This window comes from Neodiprion lecontei, chromosome 3, assembly GCF_021901455.1.
Source record: "Neodiprion lecontei isolate iyNeoLeco1 chromosome 3, iyNeoLeco1.1, whole genome shotgun sequence".
NCBI lineage: Eukaryota > Metazoa > Arthropoda > Insecta > Hymenoptera > Diprionidae > Neodiprion > Neodiprion lecontei.
Genome location: NC_060262.1, coordinates 41,540,003 through 41,565,259, shown reverse-complemented (window position 1 = coordinate 41,565,259; position 25,257 = coordinate 41,540,003). Strand labels below are relative to the sequence as shown.

The 25,257-nt window shown below is 39.2% G+C and overlaps 5 protein-coding genes and 1 long non-coding RNA gene across 17 annotated transcripts; 1 reads left to right on the top strand and 5 right to left on the bottom strand.

Annotated features, from left to right (window-relative positions):
- The first annotated feature begins 612 nt into the window (after window positions 1–612).
- On the top strand, window positions 613–1,883 carry LOC124293625. The gene is made up of 2 exons (XR_006903497.1): window positions 613–818; window positions 1,808–1,883. It is a non-coding gene; the product is annotated as an uncharacterized LOC124293625 (long non-coding RNA).
- On the bottom strand, window positions 1,454–4,219 carry LOC124293616 (juvenile hormone acid O-methyltransferase-like). The gene is made up of 5 exons (XM_046735062.1): window positions 3,092–4,219; window positions 2,844–3,015; window positions 2,624–2,756; window positions 2,190–2,337; window positions 1,454–2,129 (listed from the first exon to the last, which is right to left on the bottom strand). The coding sequence occupies exons 1-5, from the start codon at window positions 3,408–3,410 to the stop codon at window positions 1,939–1,941; spliced, it is 963 nt and encodes a 320-aa protein (XP_046591018.1). The 5' UTR covers window positions 3,411–4,219; the 3' UTR covers window positions 1,454–1,938.
- A 2,035-nt stretch (window positions 4,220–6,254) lies between these two features.
- LOC124293618 (juvenile hormone acid O-methyltransferase-like) lies at window positions 6,255–9,569 on the bottom strand. 3 transcript variants are annotated; one of them, XM_046735069.1, is made up of 6 exons: window positions 9,462–9,569; window positions 8,272–8,515; window positions 8,024–8,195; window positions 7,804–7,936; window positions 7,135–7,282; window positions 6,255–7,063 (listed from the first exon to the last, which is right to left on the bottom strand). In XM_046735069.1, the coding sequence occupies exons 2-6, from the start codon at window positions 8,456–8,458 to the stop codon at window positions 6,873–6,875; spliced, it is 831 nt and encodes a 276-aa protein (XP_046591025.1). In that variant the 5' UTR covers window positions 8,459–8,515; window positions 9,462–9,569; the 3' UTR covers window positions 6,255–6,872. The 3 variants fall into 3 exon arrangements, with proteins under 3 accessions (XP_046591025.1, XP_046591024.1, XP_046591026.1); XM_046735068.1 differs by having other exon boundaries at window positions 8,272–8,562; window positions 9,462–9,561; XM_046735070.1 differs by having other exon boundaries at window positions 8,272–8,445; window positions 9,462–9,541.
- Window positions 9,570–11,169: 1,600 nt separating this feature from the next.
- Window positions 11,170–15,061, bottom strand: LOC107226009 (juvenile hormone acid O-methyltransferase). Of its 3 annotated transcripts, XM_046735064.1 has the most exons (7): window positions 14,911–15,010; window positions 13,737–13,794; window positions 12,808–13,017; window positions 12,560–12,731; window positions 12,340–12,472; window positions 11,906–12,053; window positions 11,170–11,845 (listed from the first exon to the last, which is right to left on the bottom strand). In XM_046735064.1, the coding sequence occupies exons 2-7, from the start codon at window positions 13,765–13,767 to the stop codon at window positions 11,655–11,657; spliced, it is 885 nt and encodes a 294-aa protein (XP_046591020.1). In that variant the 5' UTR covers window positions 13,768–13,794; window positions 14,911–15,010; the 3' UTR covers window positions 11,170–11,654. The 3 variants fall into 3 exon arrangements, with proteins under 3 accessions (XP_046591020.1, XP_046591021.1, XP_046591019.1); XM_046735065.1 differs by lacking the exon at window positions 13,737–13,794 and having other exon boundaries at window positions 14,911–15,061; XM_046735063.1 differs by lacking the exon at window positions 13,737–13,794 and having other exon boundaries at window positions 12,808–13,069; window positions 14,911–15,059.
- Window positions 15,062–17,663: 2,602 nt separating this feature from the next.
- On the bottom strand, window positions 17,664–21,432 carry LOC124293514 (juvenile hormone acid O-methyltransferase-like). Of its 8 annotated transcripts, none has more exons than XM_046734586.1 (7): window positions 21,319–21,432; window positions 19,621–19,963; window positions 19,328–19,567; window positions 19,074–19,245; window positions 18,866–18,998; window positions 18,252–18,399; window positions 17,664–18,191 (listed from the first exon to the last, which is right to left on the bottom strand). In XM_046734586.1, the coding sequence occupies exons 3-7, from the start codon at window positions 19,512–19,514 to the stop codon at window positions 18,001–18,003; spliced, it is 831 nt and encodes a 276-aa protein (XP_046590542.1). In that variant the 5' UTR covers window positions 19,515–19,567; window positions 19,621–19,963; window positions 21,319–21,432; the 3' UTR covers window positions 17,664–18,000. The 8 variants fall into 8 exon arrangements, with proteins under 8 accessions (XP_046590542.1, XP_046590546.1, XP_046590545.1 ...); XM_046734590.1 differs by having other exon boundaries at window positions 19,621–19,918; window positions 21,319–21,425; XM_046734589.1 differs by having other exon boundaries at window positions 19,831–19,918; window positions 21,319–21,425.
- Window positions 21,433–23,098: 1,666 nt separating this feature from the next.
- LOC107226002 (juvenile hormone acid O-methyltransferase) lies at window positions 23,099–24,757 on the bottom strand. Its single transcript, XM_015666667.2, has 6 exons — window positions 24,615–24,757; window positions 24,267–24,475; window positions 24,015–24,186; window positions 23,661–23,793; window positions 23,440–23,587; window positions 23,099–23,317 (listed from the first exon to the last, which is right to left on the bottom strand). Exons 2-6 carry the CDS (start codon window positions 24,451–24,453, stop codon window positions 23,121–23,123), a joined length of 837 nt encoding a protein of 278 aa, XP_015522153.2. The 5' UTR covers window positions 24,454–24,475; window positions 24,615–24,757; the 3' UTR covers window positions 23,099–23,120.
- Between the last annotated feature and the right edge of the window lie 500 nt (window positions 24,758–25,257).

Sequence of the window (25,257 nt, the reverse complement as noted above, 5' to 3'; positions counted from 1 at the left end):
AATTTCATCGCGTTGATTCAGAGATACAAAAAATAATGCGTCGAGGGAAACACGAGTGGATACTTTTGGAGCGATCAAAGCGTAATGTATGCTGGCAGAAAACGAAGTCACAACTTTCACGAATGTTCGCTAAATTGCCAATGCACAGTCAACAGTGTACAAGCTGACTGAATAAATTGACTTGTCGTCATAAAAAAATATCCAGGAGGAACTTTTGAATTTCGAGAATCACCAGATTTTTCTTTCTGCATCGTATTACATTCACTCTGGCGAGTTCTACACGATGTCCAATTTTTGTTTTGCCGTTACCTCGATCTTGACCACATCTCACATTCAGGTGAATAGTAACCGACTTGCCAACTTTCTCCGGATTCTGATCGTAAGTAAAATTTTTCATCTGTTGTGGCCAATATCTTTTCAGGTCGAAGTTTGGAAGAGCGGCGCAGATTGAGACCAATGCCATAAAAATTTGATAACTAGTTCTAGATATCGTCGGATAAAAATATTGATTACATACTTACATTATGTAACGTGGCATTTCTTGACGCAGTTGAGTAGCGGTTCGGAAAGATGATTCGGCAGCGGCCTGATCAGCTCGTAATCAGTGGTCGGAGCAATCTTTCGAAAAGCAAAGGTCCCGGGGTCGTATCTTGGTGCATTCTAAGCTGTGAAATAATTTTTTCTGGATCCGCCGAAACGCATGTCGCAAACCACACGTACATATGTATACACATCATAATCTGAAAATGATTGGAGGTGATTCTCTCTAGACTTCGAAAACGTGGAGATCTACCGACAACACAACTTTAATTTTCGGGGTGATTGCAACAACTTCCTTTTTTACCTTTGGGAACAAAGAAACGGGACGTCAAAATTACGTAGAGAATGATGGGATTATTTTTCATTGTTTTTTTATCCAACACTGTCAGTAGGGAACGTTTTATCTCCTACGGGGCTCAAACTCGTAAGAAAATGATATCTGTAACGGAAAAAAAGAATGTCCTGGTCCAGCGAATTGTATAATATTCACATACACTCGGCGAGAATTCTTGCTGTCGAAGCAAGAATTTTTACTGTAATAGCAAACATTGTGCCAAGTGAGCTTTTCAATTTAGCTAGCCTGTTAAACTTGAAAATTTCCAACCGCTGCGCTAAATTCTTCCCGGTGTCTTAATATCAACACTGAAACTTTCTGGTGCAGCGAATCATTTATTTCCGTCTACGCTTCACCAAATTTACGAGAATATATTAATTTCAAAATCATAAAGTTGGACAAATATTTGTCATATTTGTCGCTATCATTACTTTTGAAAATAATATTACGTTTAGTGGTTGTTTTGAGAAAAATCTCTTAAGCATATTAGTCGTCATACGTTTGAAACGGTGAAAGCGAAGTTTGTTCCAGATTTATATCTAGGAAATGCTGGTAGATGCATTCAGAAAGACAACGCTGTTACAGTGTGATATTTTAATAATTACAAGAAACACATTTTACATTTATACTCAGGTTTATAACAAAGTTGAACCCAAGCACAAATCAATCCGAATTCAACCGGTAATCACTTGAAGTCGTTTGAAATCACGGTAGAAGTTCTTCGTAACCACTGAATATCCTTGATATTAAAATCATCTGAAATCGCTTCAAACCGTTTCCGAAGTCGAGTAAAATTATTGAGAATCGTGTGAAATTTTGTAATCGCTCGTCACCTTATCTGCGGTTAGTGAATAGGTCCTTGAGAAAACGTTGTTGCTACAGTACGAGATCAGCTTTGCTGATCAACTTTTCAAGTCTTTATTTCATTTGCAGATTCACCATATAACGCACGTTCTTCTCAACGTATTGAATTAAAAAAAAGACGTGGTTAACAGGACACGTAAACAATTCAAAACACGAACGATGATTGATGTATCGACTTTTATTAATTATTTGGCTGTCTATCAGTGGACCAATGGCTTTTTCAAGTAAACTACAAAGGTATGGCGTCTGGACAGTATGCTATAATCGTCATTCCTATCCTTGTTGACGATGAATGTGTGCTTTCTTGCTTCTTTGTCCAGATCTATTCTGTACTCCTGCTGTAGATCAGACGGCATGCGGTGTATGAAGGGGTTCACGCATGCCATGAATTCTGAAAACGGTTCAAAATCAATGATATTGCTACGACAATAAGTCCAAACAAACAACTTACTGGCGAAAGCATCCGGGGTTTCGTAGATGTAAACTTTTTCTTTGCTACTGCAGTGACAGACCTCAAAGCCGACCTTTTCGAGCAGCATTTTCAGAGACTCGCGCGGACGTTTAGCGTGCTGAAATACTGGAATGAAACGGTCCGCATCCTGTAATTGAAGACGATTAATTAAATGAAGAATGTTGTTCGGCGTGGATATCGAAAGATCTGACAAGTCTTCCGTGGGCTTATGACAAGACAGGCTACACCTGTGAACCTGTTTTCCTCTGAATATGGAAATTTTCAGGATCTCCAGAGATGCACTACTGTTATCGTAATGCGGAATAAGTATTAACTGAGATCACAAATCACGCGTCTGAGGAAAATTTTTAGATAGTTTATAAGAATAAAAAAATGACGTGGATTTTACAACGAGGTTGAAAGCAACGACATACCGTCATGTAACACTGGTATCGAGGGATAGCCGCCAGCACCTTGTACGCGTCCATGCAAGGATAACTGCTCACAAAGGTCAAGAAGCCCGAACCTCCAGGACGCAGCAGTTCAAAGATGTTCTCGAAGGCTTGGCTGAAAGCAGGGACGATATCATGGTGTGACTCCGTAAGCCAGAGATAATGATCGAGCCATCCGAGGAGACGAGTGACGAGAACCTACCGCATGTCTTGGCACCAGTGTAAACAATAGAACGACGTAACGTGATCGAATTGTTCAACTAGATCTTTGGCCAGCGTCGGAGACTCGATGTCCAGCTGGAGAAAGGATAGCCGATCGTTGGCGCCGTATTTTTCCTTTGCGTAGTCCAACATGGGCTTGGAAATGTCCGAGCCTGAAGTCAGAGTATAATCATTCGGTGGAAATAAGTCTTGGTAACACTGGTTATGAGGGTGCTGGTCGAAACTTACAGACAACGGTAGCCTTTGGATTCAGTACTGGAAGGAGAGAATCGATGACTAGGTCGCAGGGTCCGCATCCGATATCAAGGCATCTTCCTGACATCTGACCAATTTCATTGGAATACTCCCGTATAAAGTCGCTACTCTCTCGACGCTGTAGTTCGTCGTGTGCAGAGTACTCGGCTGGGTTGAACATCGTTTTAATGGTTATCGCTTTCACCGGCAAGGTCCTACGGTTTATAAATACGCTGAAAATCCCCTCATCGTTCATCTTCGTTATACGTAGGAACGTATTTTTCCTTGGAATTGGTGTATTGTTGTAAGACATGCCTTATCGTTAGTAAATCGTATTGTACACTTCAGCATTCTGCGGAATATTTGAATGAGCTATCGTAGGACCTCCTAAACATTCAAGCACAGTTTGCACTAATGTAGTCACTTACCTTCTGGGAATATTGAGATATCCGCTCTAATTACAGTTTCTGTTCTTATGACTTCAGCGAATGCCGACCCAATAATAACTGATAGTAAGTTGTGCTAAAACTGCGTGGACCGCTCGTTTTTTCGGGGATCAATGCAGATGGCTTTCGAGAATGGCGTAATTACCTCAAAGCTGATAACGTAACACGGATCTGATACGACGTCGACCGCGTAATTTGCTTAAGTTATTATGCTCGGATTCGTTTTACTAACTGCTGTTTCTACTGCTTTTGAACTGTGCCAAAACGGTCCAAGATTGAACTATGCCTCATAATACTCAGAATTGCATAAAATCATAGTTATAATTGCAGCTCTAATTCCAAGATATTAGATCATTTATGCAGGTTTTCTGAACTGTGCGAGTTACGCTGGTATTCCGACTTCGTGAAAAGATCAACGCTGACATGTGCGTGTGGGGACATTTGCATACATTACCAGGTGTAGACGTGCCGGATTTCACCCTTAATTGAAATCTGACAGGACTAGCATTTTTAAACATCTCCACGTAAATCGGGAATTCAAACATATTACTCCACTCAAATCGGGATATTTGACTATCGTTCCAAAGGTTCTAACGATGATGTGCTCAGAATAGGTTTACCCGATGGGTTCTGACTCGTATAGAATCTTGATGATTCACGGTTGTAGAAAGTATACATTCACTGAGAGATGGTGAGTTAAGAAATATATGATCATATATTATAATAAGTAGTACAAATTGTCGCGATCACAAGCTCAATTGTACGACCAGAAACGCAGTTCACGTTTACTCTAACATCTGGCATGGATTGACGTTGCAGCGTTGTGATGAATCTTAACAATGTAAAAAAGCTTTTGCTGTATCTCTTACTCCGGCAGATGGTTAAATTCCAGAATCTTTTTTTATAATTCCCAACGAAGAAACTAAGGTGTTGTCGGTACGTATTAACTCTATCGTCTACCGATCCAAATGTAGAACATTGGATTTACTCGAATTTTCCAATCCAATGGTACACAGGGGTGGCAACGTATTTTATGCATGCTGATAGAATTGGATCGGTTTCAAAACGTGTAAATAGTGATACGTGGTCATAAACTGAATATATTTACTTCAAATACGGGTAGGAAATGATGTGGACAACCGGTAATGGATACTTGAGTGAAAATTGAAAAGGACAAAACAGAGGACTGCTAGAATGGCCAGAACGAGGTAGGGACACGGCAGTTTCAGGGCCTGATTGATTACTTGAGGTGCACTGCTCCTCGTATTCGTCGGGTAAGGTCAAAAAGAACCACAAAGTTTGTTTAATCAATGATTAATTGGCTGGGCCAGCTGAAATGTCGTTAACTAACCCTTTGAGGGGCACATTTAAAAATAAAACCAATCACCAGAGTCCAAGTGGTCCAAAGGGTTTTCGGGGTCGCTGATTACGAATCTGAGATTAGATTTGCAAAATTCCAGATGGCGGACGAAATTTTTAAAAATCGACCGATTTATGCCAAATTTGATATACGGGGGTATTTGCGGCCGCTGATTACGAATCTGAGGTTAGATTTGCGAAATTCGAGATGGCGGATCTAAGATGGCGGACAAAAATTAAAAAATCAACCGATTTATGCCAAATTTGATATCCGGGGGTTTTTGGAATCGCTGATTACGAAGCAGACATCAGATTTGCATTATTCAAGATGGTGGATCCAAGGTAGTGACTATCATTTCCAAAGTCCTGAATATAAAATGAAATAAGGCGCTTATTCTCCCTTTCAGCGTGACCCAGGACTCACGACGTGGACATGGGATGAAATTAGTTACTTTTTTGTATTTTCTTCGTGTTTTTACATTATTTATGATTTCTCATTCTTCCACTCAAATGGAAAAAACGCAAAGAAAAGACAATGTTCGATGCGACAATAGTTCTAGTTATAAGTATTCAAGAGTTGATTTTTGATTGCGGGTTTGTATTCGCCATCTAATGCTGGAATATGGAATCATTCGCCATTTGCCTCATGTAAAATTATATTACGTACTCAGCGCACCGTAAAACATGGATATGTCACATTTGATTATAAGGTTATTGGGTTTTGGGGTTATTCAAAATTATAAATTTTTCTTTTTTGCAAAGACGGGCGTGTCAAAAATTTGTAAAAAACATATATGTACATATAATAGTACTAAGAATAGAAAGGATTTATAAAAATTTTCAGAGCTCTAGCTTTATAAGTTTACCCACAGCCGATTTTTTCGGAAGAGATTGATTTTTTTAAATTGATTGTTTATAAGAATCAAAACAAAACAAGTCAGTTGATCCAATTTCTCATAATGAATACATTTAGGAACCTAAGAGTCTGAATAACGCCTTAGTACAGGTAAAAGTCACGAAACATCGAAGAAATAATAATAATAAAAAAAATAAAATAAAATAGGTCGCCTCAAACCCCACAAAGGGTTAAATAAACTTGGTTGGCCTTTCTGACCTTACCCGACGAACACATGAAGCGTTAAAAAGTAAAGCAAGTAACATCAGCAGATCTATGGGAAAGATTTTACTTCTACTCGAAACATTCATAGACTCTCCGTTAAAGATGATACTGAGAAGCAATGTCAATTACGCTTAAATATTATGGTAAATCAGATACATATATGGATAGGAATGATGTGCTGTACGAGGTCGCGGAAAAATCAGGAGAATCTTTTGGAGAAGTAACAAGTTGCTGAGAGACCCAAAATTTGTGCTTGTATTTCCAATTTTGAAGAAAATGATGTGCTAGATTTGATTGTTCGTCAAGTCATACTTTGAGTGTTAAGGTATTGGTGGTGTCGTGAAGCTATTGGTGGCTGTTGGATGGATTCTATATCATGGTAGATTCATTGTCAGGGCCCATATTGACGGTTTTGTTTTTTGGAAATCAATAGATAAAAATAATAGTAAAATTAATAATGATACATAATATAACTAATAATAATAAAAGTAATTATTAGCTCTGACGATTATTTGTAAAATGATAATAAAGAGCCTACAAGTACAGTAAGAAAAATCAAAACCTAGAACCATAATATAGCTAGCAAAAGTAAGACAACAGGGCGTTTTCTCTTTTCAAAAGTGCGAAAGCTCCTCGTTACAATCAAGGCAGTGATGGATAAAACGTACATTTTCTATTTTTCACCAAACTTATTGTTAGATCTCGTGTATGTTTTCATACTCCAACTACACGAGCGATATTGCTTAAATTATATTTTTAATTTTCTAAGTGAAAGTAATCGTTTTTATCAATAACAAAGAATACGAAGAAAGATCAAGATACAGACATTCGTTGGTTATCTGGCTGTCTATTAATTGATCGAAGGTTTTTTCAAGTAAACTAAAAACATGTGATGTCTGCAGAGTACGTTGTAGCCACCACTGTTATCCTTGTTGAAGACAATCGCGTTCTTCGTCGCTTCTATGCCCAAATCTACTTCATACTCTCGCTGTAGTTGAGCCGGCATGCGGTGAATGAACGGGTTGACAGCTGCCATTACTCCTAAAAACGGATTAAAATCCTGACGAGACTGCTGTAATGATATAATCTATCACGCAGACAATTATACTTACTGCCGAAATCATTCGGAGTGTCGTAAATGTTGCTTATTTCTCTGCGACTGCAGTGGCTGATCTCAAAGCCGACCTCTCGAAGCAATTTTTTCAGGTTCTCGCGTGGATGTTCGGCGTGCTGAAATACGGGAATGAACCTGTCCGCATCCTGTAATTGAATATGAATAAATCGGGAGTATTGTTTGGGCTACATCTTGCAAATGTGTTATCCTTACAATTCAGCGAGTCTCAGAATCCTTATAAGAGATTGGCACTTTCGTCACGATGCGAAATGAGTATTTACTGAATATACGCGGCCGTCGCCAGATCGGCAATTCCTGAAGAGGGGCGCAGATTTCGGTACTCGAAACGTCGAGACGAAGACGGAAAGAGAAGCAGTGGGCATAGTACCGTCAGCTCCACGGAAGGGAGCAAAGACGGAGGAGTGGGGTTGGCCTCTCCCCAAATCGCAAATATTATTTTGCATTAAAAAATATTTGCTATCAAATTTCACACATTACAAACAACCTTTGATAAGCAAAATTATGAGATTATTTCTGAACTCGACAAATGTACTGCGACACACGCGTTGGATTGTGATAAACGATTTATAAATGCAAAAATTACGTAAACGCTGATAGATACTAAAATGACGTTGATTATACAACGAGGTTGAAAGCTACGACATACCGTCATGTAACGCTGGTATCGAGGCATAGCCGCCAGCACCTTGTACGCGTCCATGCAAGGAAAATCGCTCACAAAGGTCAAGAAGCCCGAACCTCCAGGACGCAGCAGTTCAAAGATGTTCTCGAAGGCTTGGCTGAAAGCAGGGACGATATCATGGTGTGACTCCGTAAGCCAGAGATAATGATCGAGCCATCCGAGGAGACGAGTGACGAGAACCTACCGCATGTCTTCGCACCAGTGTAAACAATAGAACGACGTAACGTGATCGAATTGTTCAACTAGATCTTCGGCCAGCGTCGGAGACTCGATGTCCAGCTGGAGAAAGGATAGCCGATCGTTGGCGCCGTATTTTTCCTTTGCGTAGTCCAACATGGGCTTGGAAATGTCCGAGCCTGAAGTCAGAGTATAATCATTCGGTGGAATTAAGTCTTGGTGACACTGGTTATGAGGGTGCTGGTCGAAACTTACAGACAACGGTAGACTTCGGGTTAAGTTTTGGAAGGAGAAAATCGGTGACTACGTCACATGGACCGCTTCCGATGTCAAGGCACCGTCCTGACATTTGGCCAATTTCATTAGAATATTCTTCGATGAAGTCGCTGGTATCACGACGCGCCTCGTTGTTGATTTTAGAGTACAGAGCTGGTTTGAACATCGTTCTACTGTGAGACTTACTTCTCTTACTAGCAACGTTCTGCGATGTATAAAAATGCTGAAAAGTTTTTTTGTCTTCATCTCAATACGATGTGGCTACCTACACTGTTAAAATGTTTGCAAATTCACTACACATTTATGACACAAAAGTGTCGTTACCAAGCATTCTCATTAAGTATGCAATAAAATTTTGTAGGTTAGCTCGATTCGTTTGGAGAAACGCAAAAGCCTATTCTGAATTTACTAAATTATGTAGTATATTTATTATATTTGTAAATTTATCATTCACTTGCTATACGGTATTTGGAATTAACTAGACATACCACTGAATTTACGAGATAAGTGTACACAGATTACAGTCTTGTTAAAATAAATAATTTATTCTAGCGAAAGGAATTAATATGTATCTCTATTAATTTCATTCTGCAATTTCGAATTTCCCAAACCTGAATTTCAAAATCACCCCGAAGAATTTTAGTTTTACTTTATACTACGTCACACGTACTGTATTTAAAAAGTTTCTCAACTGTTTTTCGAAATTCCGGAATTTTCTTGTGAATCCGCGCAAAGTTCTGCGTATCTAAATTTTGTACAAATTACTTCACAGCATCAGATTTCAGCAAAGCCCAAAGAATTACCATTTTAATTTTGTTTGGGTGGGACATTCTAATGTTCACAATATTCACAGTCTAATCTTAAAAAATCAACGATACGATCGAATCTGGAAAATATCTCGTGGATTGTCGTGTATGGTGATTAGTCTGCCGATTTCCTGTATACCCCTTTTTTCACGCGTAAGATTAGAGGACATATCGATTTGAAAACCGATAATATGATGGGTCTTCCTTAACCACTACTTGAGAAAGCTCACTGCGATACTGGCTGATTGCATAACGGATGCTGATAGGTGTGGTTGTGGTCAAATTCACTTCGTGGGTAAGACGAAGAAAAGATATTTAAAGAATCGTAAATCAACGTATTTATTAATTGACTAATTTTCTTACTCTTCGACGGTGAGCCGGCCGTGCAAGCAAACTATTAATGTAAGCTTATTAAAATTATGCGGACCCGTCACGGTACAATGTGCAACTGTGTACGCACTGCATTTCATTGCATCTGTCATTCTAGAAATCTGTGATATCGGACAGTTATAGATAAAAACAACCGACATTTATAACGATATCTGCTGATAATCTCCATCGACGTCAATCAAGGTTTCGAATTTTATAGTTCTAAATGAAGTCATACTGCAGTCCAGATGCAATTTCATCGCGTTGATTCAGACGTACAAAAAATAATGCGTCGAGGGAAACACGAGTGGATACTTTTGGATCGATCAAAGCGTAATGTATGCTGGCAGAAAACGAAGTCACAACTTTCACGAATGTTCGCTAAATTGCCAATGCACAGTCAACAGTGTACAAGCTGACTGAATAAATTGACTTGTCATAAAAAAATATCCAGGAGGAACTTTTGAATTTCGAGAATCACCAGATTTTCCTTTTTACATCTTATTACATTCACTCTGGCGAGTTCAATACGATGTCCAATTTTTGTTTTGCCGTTATCTCGATCTTGACCACATCTTACATTCAGGTGAATAGTAACCGACTTGCCAACTTTCTCCGGATTCTGATCGTAAGTAAAATTTTTCATCTGTTGTGGCCAATATCTTTTCAGGTCGAAGTTTGGAAGAGCGGCGCAGATTGAGACCAATACCATAAAAATTTGATAACTAGTTCTAGATATCGTCGGATAAAAATATTTATTACATACTTACATTATGTAACGTGGCATTTCTTGACACAGTTGAGTAGCGGTTCGGAAAGATGATTCGGCAGCGGCCTGATCAGCTCGTAATCAGTGGTCGGAGCAATCTTTCGAAAAGCAAAGGTCCCGGGGTCGTATCTTGGTGCATTCTAAGCTGTGAAATAATTTTTTCTGGATCCGCCGAAACGCATGTCGCAAACCACACGTACATATGTATACACATCATAATCTGAAAATGATTGCAGGCGATTCTCTCTAGACTTCGAAAACGTGGAGATCTACCGACAACACAACTTTAATTTTCGGGGTGATTACAACAACTTCCTTTTTTACCTTTGGGAACAAAGAAACGGGACGTCAAAATTACGTAGAGAATGATGGGATTATTTTTCATTGTTTTTTTATCCAACACTGTCAGTAGGGAACGTTTTATCTCCTACGGGGCTCAAACTCGTAAGAAAATGATATCTGTAACGGAAAAAAAGAATGTCCTGGTCCAGCGAATTGTATAATATTCACATACACACGGCCAGAATTCTTGCTGTCGAAGCAAGAATATTTACTGTAATAGCAAACATTGTGCCAAGTGAGCTTTTCAATTTAGCTAGCCTGTTAAACTTGAAAACTTCCAACCGCTGCGCTAAATTCTTCCCGGTGTCTTAATATCAACACTGAAACTTTCTGGTGCAGCGAATTATTTATTTCCGTCTACGCTTCACCAAATTTACGAGAATATATTAATTTCAAAATCATAAAGTTGGACAAATATTTGTCATATTTGTCGCTATCATTACTTTTGAAAATAATATTACGTTTAGTGGTTGTGTTGAGAGAAATCTCTTAAGCATATTAGTCGTCATACGTTTGAAACGGTGAAAGCGAAGTTTGTTCCAGATTTATATCTTAGAAATGCTGGTAGATGCATTCAGAAAGACAACGCTGTTACAGTGTGATATTTTAATAATTACAAGAAACACATTTTACATTTATACTCAGGTTTATAACAAAGTTGAACCCAAGCACAAATCAATCCGAATTCAACCGGTAATCACTTGAAATCGTTTGAAATCACGGTAGAAGTTCTTCGTAACCACTGAATATCCTTGATATTAAAATCATCTGAAATCGCTTCAAACCGTTTCCGAAGTCGTGTAAAATTATTGAGAATCGTGTGAAATTTTGTAATCGCTTGTCACCTTATCTGCGGTTAGTGAATAGGTCCTTGAGAAAACGTTGTTGCTACAGTACGAGATCAGCTTTCCTGATCAACTTTTCAAGTCTTTATTTCATTTGCCGATTCACCATATAACGCACGTTCTTCTCAATGTATCGAATTAAAAAAAAGACGTGGTTAACAGGACACGTAAACAATTCAGAACACGAACGACGATTGATATATCGACTGTTATTAATTATTTGGCTGTCTATCAGTGGACCAATGGCTTTTTCAAGTAAACTACAAAGGTATGGCGTCTGGACAGTATGCTATAATCGTTATTCCTATCCTTGTTGACGATGAATGTGTGCTTTCTTGCTTCTATGTCCAGATCTATTCTGTACTCCCGCTGTAGATCAGACGGCATGCGGTGTATGAAGGGGTTCACGCATGCCATGAATTCTGAAAACGGTTCAAAATCAATGATATTGCTACGACAATAAGTCCAAACAAACAACTTACTGGCGAAAGCATCCGGGGTTTCGTAAATGTAAATTCTTTCTCTGCTACTGCAGTGACAGACCTCAAAGCCGACCTTTTCGAGCAGCATTTTCAGAGACTCGCGTGGACGTTCAGCGTGCTGAAATACTGGAATGAAACGGTCCGCATCCTGTAATTGAATACGATTAATTAAATGAAGAATGTTGTTCGGCGTGGATATCGAAAGATCTGACAAGTCTTCCGTGGGCTTATGACAAGACAGGCTACACCTGTGAACCTGTTTTCCTCTGAATATGGAAATTTTCAGGATCTCCAGAGATGCACTACTGTTATCGTAATGCGGAATAAGTATTAACTGAGATCACAAATCACGCATCTTAGGAAAATTTTTAGATAGTTCATCAGAATAAAAAAATGACGTGGATTTTACAACGAGGTTGAAAGCAACGACATACCGTCATGTAACGCTGGTATCGAGGGATAGCCGCCAGCACCTTGTACGCGTCCATGCAAGGAAAATCGCTCACAAAGGTCAAGAAGCCCGAACCTCCAGGACGCAGCAGATCAAAGATGTTCTCGAAGGCTTGGCTGAAAGCAGGGACGATATCATGGTGTGACTCCGTAAGCCAGAGATAATGATCGAGCCATCCGAGGAGACGAGTGACGAGAACCTACCGCATGTCTTCGCACCAGTGTAAACAATAGAACGACGTGACGTGATCGAATTGTTCAACTAGATCTTCGGCCAGCGTCGGAGACTCGATGTCCAGCTGGAGAAAGGATAGCCGATCGTTGGCGCCGTATTTTTCCTTTGCGTAGTCCAACATGGGCTTGGAAATGTCCGAGCCTGAAGTCAGAGTATAATCATTCGGTGGAATTAAGTCTTGGTAACACTGGTTATGAGGGTGCTGGTCGAAACTTACAGACAACGGTAGCCTTTGGATTCAGTACTGGAAGAAGAGAATCGACGACTAGGTCGCAGGGTCCGCATCCGATATCAAGGCATCTTCCTGACATCTGACCAATTTCATTGGAATACTCCTGTATAAAGTCGCTAGTCTCTCGACGCGCTAGTTGGTCGTTTGCAGAGTACTCGGCTGGTTTGAACATCGTTCCAAAACTCACTCCTCTCACTGGAAAGGTTCCGCGGTGTATAAATAACCTCTGATGTTCCTCAGTATTCATCTACATACAAGGTACTTATTCTAATGACTAGTGTATTTTTGCGAGTAACGCATTAAATCCCGGTATGTACAGTACGACAATATTTCGTGGGGATGAAAACTAAACATTTATCAAAACTCGATTAAGACATCGATAATACAATTTCCCCACTTCTTTGAGACAAGTTTGATTTTATTCTGCTTTGCCGCGTAATAAGATTGTTTATGATAAAATGTAAAATTCGGTGCCAGACGGAAAAAAAACTAGTGTAAAGCATCTTCTACCCTAATCTAACAATTAGGAACACGCAGACGACTATTAGTTGCAGCGAATGACAATTTGATAAGAATTGCACTGCATTTCTACAAAATTTGCGAGATTTCAAATTCAATCTTGATAGATGGATATGTGATAAATCTTGGCCACGCGATCCAAGAGTCGAGTTGCGCCTGTTCCTTTTCTTTTTCACTCAATTTTTCAGTAACGGTATTTTTTTTCTGCAGACACATGTCAAGTTTATTTCTTGGCAAATTAGTACTGTAACTGAAAACATATATATTTATGTATGTATAAACAAAAAGAATAACAGTTGCTCTAAAAATTTATTCTCGCTAATAATCGATATATCCTCTTCATATATCACTCCTTTAACTTTCGGGCATGTCTAGTTAAGGCTAAAGTAGCTTACTGAGCTGCATTCCAATTGCACATATATGCATATTGGATATATGGTCGCTTGTGTGCTTCTGCGACGAAATCAGCAATGTAGAAATAAGCAGCACACGAAGAAATAAAAATAAACAAAATACGAATATTATGTAATAGAGTGAGGTACGTGAAAATTCAATCGAACTCTGCTCTCACAATGTTCTTTCCAAATCAATTCGTAACGTTTTACAAACCTGTTTTCATCAAAACACAGATAATTATATATGAAAATATGTTTTTAAAACGCTACGAAGTAATTTCAATGCCTGATACAGGTACTGCTTACGAAAGTTCATTTTTGCTGATACGGAAATCTTAAAGGTCAGTAACATTAGAAGTACCGTAATTGAGACAAAGCTATCTTTACCAAAGTGACTGGTCTTCAAAAAATACCGCATAAAAAAAAAGTCATATTATATTCATGCAAATATATTATATTATTAGATATTATCAAAGACCAGTCATTTTGACTGGTGTAATAGTTCTGGTGTTAAAGAGATTTCGAACTCCGTCAAATACTGCGGAAAAACAGCTTTTTTCTCGATACTTTTGATCTCTGTAAAAAGAGAAGAATCTGTCCGGTCTGTCCGACAAATTTCCGTAATGATCTCGAAAATGGCTGAGTGAAAATTCTGAAACTGATAAGAGTTGGCAGCCAAATGAAAAAGTTTTGAAAAAAAGTTGAACAGAAAATTTCTGAACAACGAATGAGTTATGAATTTCAGAAAAAAAAAATATTTAAACTAGGAAAAACATGATCGTTTATTTTGAAAAAGTATTAAGGAGGAAATAGTGCATGTTTGTTGGTAAAAGATTGAAAATTTCTTTATTTCCGGTAGAACCGGAACTTAAAATTAAACGGGACATGGCAAGTTTTCACGCGTATAGGTTGATTGTTAAATCCTGTAAGTTTCGAGTTTTTTTCATCCAGCCGTTTACAAGATCATGGTGTGAGTTTGTCGGATAGACCGGCAGACCGATATTTTTCTAAAAACCTGTTACTCGGATTCTAAAGGATTTTCGAAAACGTAAAGATTCGTTGAAATTATAAAAAAGTGATTTTTAACCGTAACCAATACCTTTCTTGGATTATCAAAGGTGATGAAAAGTAAAAAGTGTTTATGGTAAAAAGGATTTATTAATTACAAGCGTACCTTGCGACTATGATTACTCAGTCTGCCTTGAACACTCGGACTGGTGAACTTGTTGATCAACAAGCAATAGTGGAGAGTCGGCGAAGTCGGAGATTTTAACCGCGACTAGTAACTGACTATAGCTGACGATAGTGCGATTTATATATTCACGGGGTCAGCGTTTAGCCTTTAAGAGCAAGACGAAGGTGGTGGTAAGAGAAATCCGAGATCAATAATCACATCAAATTTGAAGTAAAGTTATTCTTGATAGCCTTAAATCTCGCACACACCTTTATATTTTTTTATCCACAAAAACGTTATTCTATGGAATTCTACATTAGATTCGACTCATTGAGGTAAGTTGCCGGTCTACGGGTAATAAAATAGCTACTGTATGTTCAGGTGTGTCCTTCCGGTCAGTTTAACGGATGGCGATGAAAAGTGTTTAATGAAAACTGTTGTAACAGATTATTTAATCCGTTGGCTCCGCGTTAACTTTAACCTTTACCTGGCACCTTGATGCCGTTCGTGACCCAAGGGTCTTTAATCGAGATTTTCGTAACTTGAAAGTTTCTGCCCTTTAAAAGAATGGTACTACCTTAAAATAAAAAATTGTTGCTGCTACCGTTTTTATCTTATAAAAGACACTTCGGTGAGTACAAAAAAAAAAAAAAAATACAAAAATTCAAGTAAAAACATCAAATTGCTTCGGTGCATGACCCCGAGGTTCCAGATAAAGATGCCAACTAAAGGTTAATCACTTGGCATTCGCACTTTTGGAAAGGTGCATGAGGGACGATGCATTAACAGAACAAAATACTGATAATACGCGGAGCGTGATTCTATCGATATAAATTTCATTTCATTTGCGTAATATCCATGCCTGTGTATGTGTGTGATACATAATTACGATGGGTCAAGTACACCAATAAACAACATATCCATATCGGTTTATTCAACACACGTTCGTGATCTGGTCCGATTGTTCGAGGTTCTTCACTGCAGCCGTAGGGAAAGATGTTGCATCTTAAACACAACGGAGGTCTTGATGAGTAAAATGTATTTTTGTTTAATCACTAGGAAGTAAGCGTGGTAGGTGACGAATTGCCTACAGCATCATCATCGTCAAGTGTAGAAGTCTATTCTCATCGTGCGATCGTGATGCTTATTTCAAAATTCATACTGGCGGTGAATCCTTTTATAGAACTCATGCCGGTCGACCTCGGGGCAGGATATGTCAAAGACCAGCTGGCAGGAGGGGTGAAAGAAACGATTATATTCAACAAAAGCAGCAGAAACGAAAATGAGTATAGTAAACCTGCTGCGAAGTGATATTACAAATGAGGGAAAAAAATTCTCAGCTAGGCTTGTAAGTGTATGGGAAAAAAATTGAGAATATAAGTAAGGTAAGTGCATCGGTTTACCAGTCATTGACACGTTCAGACCCAGTTATTGAACCTTACATTTTACAAAACTATAAACTGACGGCACAAATTGTGGATTTCTCGATGACTGAAACCAATTGATACAGAGTTAGACGCTAAAAATGTATTTTTTGGTAATTTGAAAATTAAGGATCAATTAGATCCAACCGAAAAAGGTTAACAGGCTCAGTAACTGGGACACTCACCTTATGAGAATCTGGTTCACCATTCCCCGCTTGAAATAAGTATATATATGTATCTTAAGTGTAGGGAAACGCAATGAATGTTGATTGGTTAGCTTTGTCGTTTCATGATTTACACACATGTATTACCGAAAAACTGCCCGCTTCTTATAGAAGAGTAAGCCTCAATTCTCGATGATCCGCATGCTGATTCGTTGTTAAGTTACATTTGACTTATGATTTCCTTACGGTAATGGAGGACTAAGGGATGATAGCCCTCCAAGACCTATGATACAACCATAATTATTCGCTAGTTCTTAGCAAAAGTGGATTCACAACCAAAGTATGCACTTCAAATTATTGTTGTGAATAATTATTTTTCCTCTTGTCACTCTTCTATAATAATCAATAAAATATTCAGCATCATGCCCCGTTTGAGAATGTGCAATTGAACAGAGACCATTTTTATGTGAATCAAAGAGTTCCGATTGGTGAAACATATTTCCTGGAAATAGTAAATCATTGAACAAGATTACACATCTGAAGATACGTTAGCTATTTTATTACCCGTAGAACAACAACTTACGTCAATGACTCGAAACTAGTTTTTAATTTATGGAAAAAATATTCTCGCGGATAAAAAAATATAATTAAGTGTGTTACGTCAGACGTTTTCCCCCCACTTATTGCTCCTTATTCTTACATTAACTCTACGGCCTCTATCCTGTCCTTCTATCTCCTATCTTTGTCCCACGCCACTTGTTATACCTCTTACTCAGCTAATTTCATTCCCCTCGCGCTGAATTCTCACACTTTTCTCAATTTTTTTACTATCACAAATTTCATTTGTTCAAATTTTTCGTTTAATATTTCTTCTTTTTTTGTTTGCCAAGTCCTCAGTTTCGGATTATTCATCTATAATCCACTTACCAGATCATCGCGCAAGTTCGTCGGATGGATCGCAGACTCTTAGCTTTTCAATGGCAATGAAAAGTATCGCAAAAAACTGTTTTTCCGGCTTGTTTGTTGTTTCGTCATCTTCGTTTTTTTTTTTGTTGATAATGCGAGAACTTCTGCTGATATTCAAGAAGACGGTCACATAGAACAATATATTTGAATTTTCCAAAGACAGGGCTTTTTTGGGTTTCTTAGATCAATGAGTATAACCTTCGGGTTATATCTGTTTATTTATATTTTCTCGTTTCGAGATAAAAGTAACAGCTTGGGTAAGTAACAACTATTTATATCATTTAGTAGCTTATCTGATTAAGGTTTTGAATCAGGTTGTCATTGCGTTCTTGAATAGTACTAAAAATCCGTACTAATTATATGGTTCCAAGTCGACGTTTCCAAGATTAATCTCAAAGCCTACTCCGTAGTTTCACACAAATTTTTCATCTCAATGCGACGAATTTAAAAAAAAAGCTGGTTAGTTGAACATTCGAATATTTCAGAACGTGAACGATGATTGATATATCGACTTTTATTAATTATTTGGCTGTTTATCAGTGGACCAATGGCTTTTTCAAGTAAACTACAAAGGTATGGCGTCTGGACAGTATGCTACAATCGTCATTCCCATCCTTGTTGACGATGAATGTGTGCCTTCTTGCTTCTATGCCCAGATCTATCAAGTACTCCCGCTGTAGTTCATCCGGCATGCGGGACATGAAGGGGTCGATAGACGCCATGAATCCTGCCAATTGATGAAATTCAATGACATTGCTGTGTTGATCAACCAAAACAGACAACTTACCGGTATGAGCATCGGGAGTGTCGTAAATGTAACTCGTGTGTCTGTTACTGCAGTGGCAGACCTCAAAGCCAACGTCTCGAAGCAAACTTTTCAGAGTCTCACGCGGGCGTTTAGCGTGCTGAAATACCCCAACGAAACGGTCCACATCCTGCAATTGAGTAAAATGAGATTGAAACTGTTGTTAACCATTTCAGATGATCGTAAATACTCTATGGTGTTACTAAAATATGGGTACTTTTGAGAAAATCTCGTATTCTCACGCTCTCCTAAATGTACTGTTTATTAAAGGCAACGAGATTGAGTTGCCAATTGGAGCCATGAATAATATTTTCATCGACGCAATGGTCAATCATACGATTTTCTGGAGAGATCCGCTACTCCAGGTAGAGTGTTGAATATCTATTATCTGTAATCGAGGATGATGTTGGGTAAAAAAATTCCGAGATAACCGCTGACGTGCACTTGACGAAGCGTATTAATTTCGAGGCTCGAGTCCAATTGTAATATAGTGTATATAAACTCAAGCGTTATACAATCGCTACATAGGCATGGATATAATACAAGAATACAAAAAATACGTAAATTTTATAACGAGTTTGAAAGCAAAAACATACCATCATGTAGCGCTTGTATCGAGGTACAGCTGCCAGTATCTTGTAAGCGTCCTCACAAGGATGATTGCACACTGAGGTGAAGAGAACAGTACCTCCAGGTTGCAATAGGTCGAAGATGTTCTTGAAGACTTGGCTGAATGATGTGATTTTGTAAGGCAGTAACAGTGATTGATTGGGCTGTTGAAGGAAATTAATGACAGGAACTTACCGCATGTCTTGACAAAACTGTAAACAATAGAACGATGTGACGTGATCAAATTTTTCACCTAGATATTCGACCAGCGTTGGGGACTCAATGTCCAGCTCGAGGAAAGATATTCGCTCGTCCGCGCCATATTTTTCTTTAGCGTAGTCCAACATCGGTCGGGAAATGTCAGAGCCTGTGTTCATAATATTCATTTACAATTAGTGTGGAATAAAGTTATTGTTAGCCTTGTGATCAATGCGCTAGTTGAGACTTACAGATAACGGTAGACTTCGGATTCAACTTTGGAAGGAGTAAATCGACTACTATATGGCCGGGTCCACTTCCAATATCAAGGCACCGTCCTGACATTTGGCCAATTTCATCGGAAAACTCTTCAATGTATTCGCTGGTCTCCTCACGAACCTGTTTGTCGTTGGCTGAGTACAAGGCTGGTTCGAACATCGTTTCAAGGATGACTCTCGTCACTGGCAAGGTTCCACGGTTAAGAAAATATGCTGCAAAGGAGTATCAGTATTTATTCCCGTATGAATGAATTTTACGAACTTACTATTGCGATTTAGTAGAGTCCGTGGAGTATTGGAATGTATTGGAGCGTTTTTGGTCAGAATTCTGCATCGGCTGTTGAGCCTTTATTCGCGATAAGATACGTGAACCTCAATGTTTGGAGACATGTACGTCAACGTCAAAATCGACCAGGGCACCCCCTTAAGTAGGTATGATGTATTAGAGGGGTTGTAGCTTACAGGCAGTTTCTTACGTATTAGTTAGGCCGATCAGCTGATAAAATGATCTGGAAGGATTTTGGCCGGGTCCAATTTCGATCTCTATAACGGCCGCACGTATCTCTTTAACAAGGAAGGTATCCCAGGTCGATCTCTCCGATTTGATATCTTTTGTAACATGTTATTGTAGATTAAAGACTAAGCGACACGTATTTTGTTTTTATCTGCCATTGAAAACTTGAAGGTGGTGAAACCACCCTCTAAAGTGAGGCATGTCAAGGGGTGAATTGACAATTTCACCCACAAGAACATAATATTTTTCAACCGGACGAACTGGAAAAGTTTTTTCGTAACGAGAAATGAAAAATTATAACGAGAAATGAAAAGTTTAATCCTATAAAACGCATATTTTTATGCGAAATATCAATCGAACCGCAAATTCTGCATCAGAGTTGGTGATCAGGTGAAGCTTAGCGTGTTTTCATTAAAATAAATAACAGCAAAAAGTAATAGAATCAAGGAATTTGAGAAATTTAGGTACAATTAAACAATTCAAGAAATACAAATACAGCCCGAGAATTAGATACAGTTAGAGGAAGAGGTGAAAGTGAGAATTAACAAACTAGCGAGACAGGTATTGTGTGATAAGCGAGAGATAGAGATGTGTAGCCGTGATATTATTACTCGGAGCAACAATCAGCAAGTTTTACAATAGTTGATTAAAGGTAGGCTAGCATGGAATGCACAATCTAAGATCCTCAAATTAAATGTTAGCAATTCAAGCGAAAGTATGTAGAATAATATAGCGAGAGAATAGTATTATCACAGCAGAGGTGAACAGTCAAGGTAATTTTCAGGTAAAGCAGAAAGATATTAGAACTGATACAGAAAGCAGGAAATACAAGTCGATCAGGTGATAACGAAATTAAGGTAGCGATTTACGGGAAAAAGATACTCAAAGAAATATTTAGAAAATATATACTAAGTTAGAAATTAGAAAGGAAATACGTAGTGTCTAGCTTGCGACATACGCGGTAGATAAGAGATAGCGATAAGACATAGAAAAGTGCACAGATATTCCTCACGTATTAAGAAAAGATATTAATTACTCAAAAATATTAGGTAAGGAAGCAACTTATAATCAAATCGGAGGCAAGGATAAACGGTGAAAATTTATAAGTCAACTAATTTACCAATCACTACGGAGAAACGATAAATTACCAAATTCAAGTAAAGCAAGGCAATTGGAGATATTCTAATCAAACGTAAACAAAGAAATAGTAAAGCGTTGCTGTTCAGCGATATCGGATCATTCATCAATTCAAGCAAAGCGAGATCAAGAAAATAGGCAATAGTTACTACACATTAAATAAGTATAAACCAGTCGCCATGTTACTTGCGACATTAGGCCGTGGCTCACACAGAGAACACTGCGAGTAAAGACAAGAAAAGAGAGAAGATATAGATAAGGTATAACACAAGTAACTTCGTAGCTTCGCAAAATAGACAAAATAAAATCTCACGAGAGAGTAGAAACAACGATGCAGATGCAGGTAGAAGAAAACTGATGTACAGACAGGATAGGACGTTAAGGAAGATGCGATTAGAGAACTACCGAACGAGAACGCGTCTGTCTGTACACTGCGCAGACCGCGTTTGACGTGCTGCTGTCACGTATTAGGTCTTATCATAAGTCGGTGGTCACTTTTATTTTTCAACTAATCTTTTATTTTTTATTTGATAATAAATGGTATTCTTGTTTAACAATTAGAAGTCCCCTCCGCTATCAATGACACGCTGCCAGACTGACGGGAGGTCATTGACCCCATTATATGTTCCACCTTCATTAAGGCTAGTAATTGCGGTGTTAATGGCGGAATCCAATTCTGGTTTGTTGTTATATCATTGATTGAGAGAGAGACGTCACTCTACTAGAGCATCGCAACAGTTCCTGAATTCGTTCTTGCCTTTCTTGTCTGGAAGGCGATCTCGGTCGACCCGACCTCGGTGCATCTTCAGTATTTGTCCGTCCCTCCTTGAACGATTTCATCCAATTAATCACTGCACTTTTCTTGAGCGCGTTCTTGCCTACTGCTTTTTGCAAAAGATTTCCCGATAGTCCGGTTGAATAATTCAGCAGAGTACAAATTTTCAAAAATGCGCGTTGTTTTTGCACAGTTACAGACTTTTTCAATTCTCCCATTGTCAAAACGGCGCGTAAAAACAAATTGCGTATGTTTTCTGAAATTTAAACGTCAACACTACATAACAGTAACATAACCTCAAACTTATCACAAACAGGTGGACAACTGTGAAGAAATAAAAGTGACCACCGAATTACGATAGGACCTAATAATTGTCTTCTTATCTTGTTCGATCGCTAATTGGGTGAGCAGTTCACGTGAGACGGGTCACAAGTAGGACGGGCGGTAGTCCATCTTCACTCGTCTTCTCCTCCTTCGTTGGCATGTGCTGAAATATCAATCCGTCGATCGATACGTAGAGGGGTTGCACTCAATTGCTTCGCTCTACGGGTAAGAAGGGAAGGAAGGTGTGCCCCTCAAGGTATTGCAGTATCGATGCGTGAGTAGATCTTGCAGTTAAAACGACGGTAATTGAAGATGCAACGATCTTACATTGTAATTGCGGCATCGATATCGAGTAGGTACAGATCCTCTGCCAACTCGTTCATGAGAGCCCTTGTACCAAGACGTCCCGGTCGCGATGGTCCTCGTACCGGATCCCCATGCTTGTCCTTCGATAAAACGCGTGCGTGAGGCAACCACGTCCAGCTTGCTTTAAGTTAAAATAAAGGCTGATAAGTGATAAGTGTCGTCGACGGGAGGCTTTGTTGTGGTTTTGACGCATGACACTGTACGCAATTCGGATAGACATCCATCCGGAGTCGGATCGGCGGTATGCTGCCCTCTGTAGCTGACGGTGTGACGTTGTTGACCCGGTCCGTGACCTCTGGGTTGCGATATACGGTTCCCTTGAAGCGATGTTCTTGAAGGTGGTTCACGTAGTGAGATACAAAGGTAGAAAATGGATTGGTAGAAGGTTAATGAATAAATTTCACTTAAAATTAGATAGTCGTTTCTTTGGGGTATTGGCCTTAGACGTGCCTTCGTCGTGTTTCGCGTTATTCTGAGAAGGAGGGAGTGCTTTATTATAACCCATGTGACGCAGTTTAAAATACCACGTCACAACATATATACATGTAAATTTTCAGAGAAGAACAATACTTGCGTTGTTAGATTACCGGTGCGTATTTTATGTTATACTTAAGAAACTAGATAACAATTTCTTTTTCTCATTTTTAATATCACTTGGCAATTGGTTTCCTTAAGTAAAGTACAAATATGTAATATCTAGACAACATACTATATTTATTTTCGTTGCTGTTACTTTTGTTGAAAATAATCGTTTCTTTCACCGCTTCTGCCACCAGGTCTTTAACATATTCTGACCTGAGATCGACCGGCATGCGTTCTATAAAAGGATTCACCGCCAGCATGAATTCTGAAATAAGCATCACGATCACACGATGAGAATAGATTTCTACACTTGACGATGATGATGCTGTAGGCAATTCGTCACCTACCACGATTCCTTCCTAGTGATTAAACAAAAATACATCTTACTGGTCAAGGTCTCCGGTGTGTCAAAGATGTAACTTCTTTCTCTGCGGCTGCAGTGAAGAACCTCGAACCCTTCGTCTTGGACCAAACTCTTCAAAGTCTCACGGCGTTGTTCGGTGTGCTGAAATAGCGGAATGTAGCGATCCACGTCCTGTAAGCAAATAGAGGAAGCTCAGATGACGTTTCTGTCGGATGGAAAGTTGTCGAGTGTGAAAAGAACTCACCTTCATGTAGGGTTGATAGCGAGGCATGGCAGCCAACGTCTCATACGCTTTGAAGCCAGGGTTGTTGGCCAGGAATACCAAAAGGGTGCTTCCTCCTGGTCGAAGCAGAGTAAAGATGTTTTCAAACGCCTTGCTGAAACAATTAGACCGGATCAGGAATTTGCATAAATATTTCGGGACTCGTCTAGAACCAATCCGACTCTCGACCAGCAGCTATATGCGGGAATAATAAATTACCGATCGATTGAAGAATTAAAACGAGTCTCCGAAAGACTGATCGTCATTTCTGCTTCTTCAGAAATTTATCAAAGGTAATGAACAATTGTCTAATCAAGACAACTGTCGAGAACTCACCGCATGTTCTGGCACCAGTGTAAACAGTTGTATGATACGACGTGATCGAAATGCTCAATTAAATCCTTAGGCAGATCGGAAGACTCAATGTCCAGTTTGATAAAGGACAGTCGTTTGTTGTCCCTGTATTTCGACTTCCCGAAATTGAGCATGGACTCGGATATATCCGAACCTGGAGTGTGGCGGAATGCATGTTTTTTTTTTTTAGTTTGACAAGGTGTTCGCACGACTGGCCAAACGAGACGTACTCACATAATACGGTGGCCTTTGGGTGTAGCTTCGGCAAAATAAAATCGTTCACCACGTCTCCAGGACCGGATCCAATGTCGAGGCATCGTCCCGACATATGGCCGATTTCTTTGGCGTACTCCTCCGTGATGTCATGAGCATCCGATCGTTGAAGACCGTTGGCCGCCGTGTAGAGGGCTGGCTTATACATGGTCTTGGAGTTCTAAGAACACCTGCAAGGTGATCGACATTGATTTGGTAAACACGTGGGGTAGACAATTATTTCCAATCAAAAGCGAGCCAATTAATGGAAACAAAGGTTTGCTTGTTTCACTCTGTAGAAGCTTGGGTGACAATGTGGGAATAATTTACCCTACGACGTCTCACTTCCGGTTCGGATATGAACGCGAACTCCGTCAACAGTTGGAAATCCGCAATGTCTCGGTGGACCCTTCGGTTTTCGGCTGTAGTGTTTCGTCGGACCTTCAGCGGGGAACTTCTAATTCGTTGCTTAATGTTGAACTGGTAAGTGCCTCGGTCCCCTTTCGACTTATATAGCCCTCTCTGCCACCACTCCGCAGTCCAAGTCACCGGGTGTATCTCGTCTTTAACATCGCCTTTGAATTATCTCGGATATTTTTTATAAAAATAAGTATCCACCATTCAACCTCGGTTCCAAAGTTGAAAATACTTTGCCCGATCTTCTGCACGATTTTTCAAGCCAAGACCATGATTATCCTTGATTCTGCGACTGTTCTGCTCGATTAATTGTACCATTTCTTTTTTCAAAATTATTTTAAGACTCGAAACAATTGACCTCGAAGCGAAATGGTCAATTGGTTAAACATTTTGCAAATAGGGATTCATCGGTTTAGTTTTTTGATAGAATGATTTTTTTTTTTTTTTGTTTTTCTTACAACTTTACACGATTACCGTTCATCTCTGATTAATTCTCTTAGCGTCGTTGTTGAACGTGCCGATCGTTAACTCTTGCACCGAGGAGTGATCCTTTATT

Coding starts and splice junctions, on each gene's coding strand:
- LOC124293616 (XM_046735062.1), bottom strand. CDS start 3,410: ATGTCTTACAACAATACACCAATTCCAAGGAAAAATACGTTCCTACGT. Junction 2,338..2,623: donor GATACCAGTGTTACATGACG/GTATGTCGTTGC, acceptor CTTCAATTACAG/GATGCGGACCGTTTCATTCC. Junction 2,130..2,189: donor AACCCCGGATGCTTTCGCCA/GTAAGTTGTTTG, acceptor AACCGTTTTCAG/AATTCATGGCATGCGTGAAC.
- LOC124293618 (XM_046735069.1), bottom strand. CDS start 8,458: ATGTTCAAACCAGCTCTGTACTCTAAAATCAACAACGAGGCGCGTCGT. Junction 8,196..8,271: donor CCCGAAGTCTACCGTTGTCT/GTAAGTTTCGAC, acceptor CTCTGACTTCAG/GCTCGGACATTTCCAAGCCC. Junction 7,937..8,023: donor CACTGGTGCGAAGACATGCG/GTAGGTTCTCGT, acceptor CCCTGCTTTCAG/CCAAGCCTTCGAGAACATCT.
- LOC107226009 (XM_046735063.1), bottom strand. CDS start 13,069: ATGAATACTGAGGAACATCAGAGGTTATTTATACACCGCGGAACCTTT. Junction 12,473..12,559: donor CACTGGTGCGAAGACATGCG/GTAGGTTCTCGT, acceptor CCCTGCTTTCAG/CCAAGCCTTCGAGAACATCT. Junction 12,054..12,339: donor GATACCAGCGTTACATGACG/GTATGTCGTTGC, acceptor ATTCAATTACAG/GATGCGGACCGTTTCATTCC.
- LOC124293514 (XM_046734586.1), bottom strand. CDS start 19,514: ATGTTCGAACCAGCCTTGTACTCAGCCAACGACAAACAGGTTCGTGAG. Junction 18,999..19,073: donor CAGTTTTGTCAAGACATGCG/GTAAGTTCCTGT, acceptor CACATCATTCAG/CCAAGTCTTCAAGAACATCT. Junction 18,400..18,865: donor GATACAAGCGCTACATGATG/GTATGTTTTTGC, acceptor ACTCAATTGCAG/GATGTGGACCGTTTCGTTGG.
- LOC107226002 (XM_015666667.2), bottom strand. CDS start 24,453: ATGTATAAGCCAGCCCTCTACACGGCGGCCAACGGTCTTCAACGATCG. Junction 24,187..24,266: donor CCCAAAGGCCACCGTATTAT/GTGAGTACGTCT, acceptor GCCACACTCCAG/GTTCGGATATATCCGAGTCC. Junction 23,794..24,014: donor CACTGGTGCCAGAACATGCG/GTGAGTTCTCGA, acceptor TAATTGTTTCAG/CAAGGCGTTTGAAAACATCT.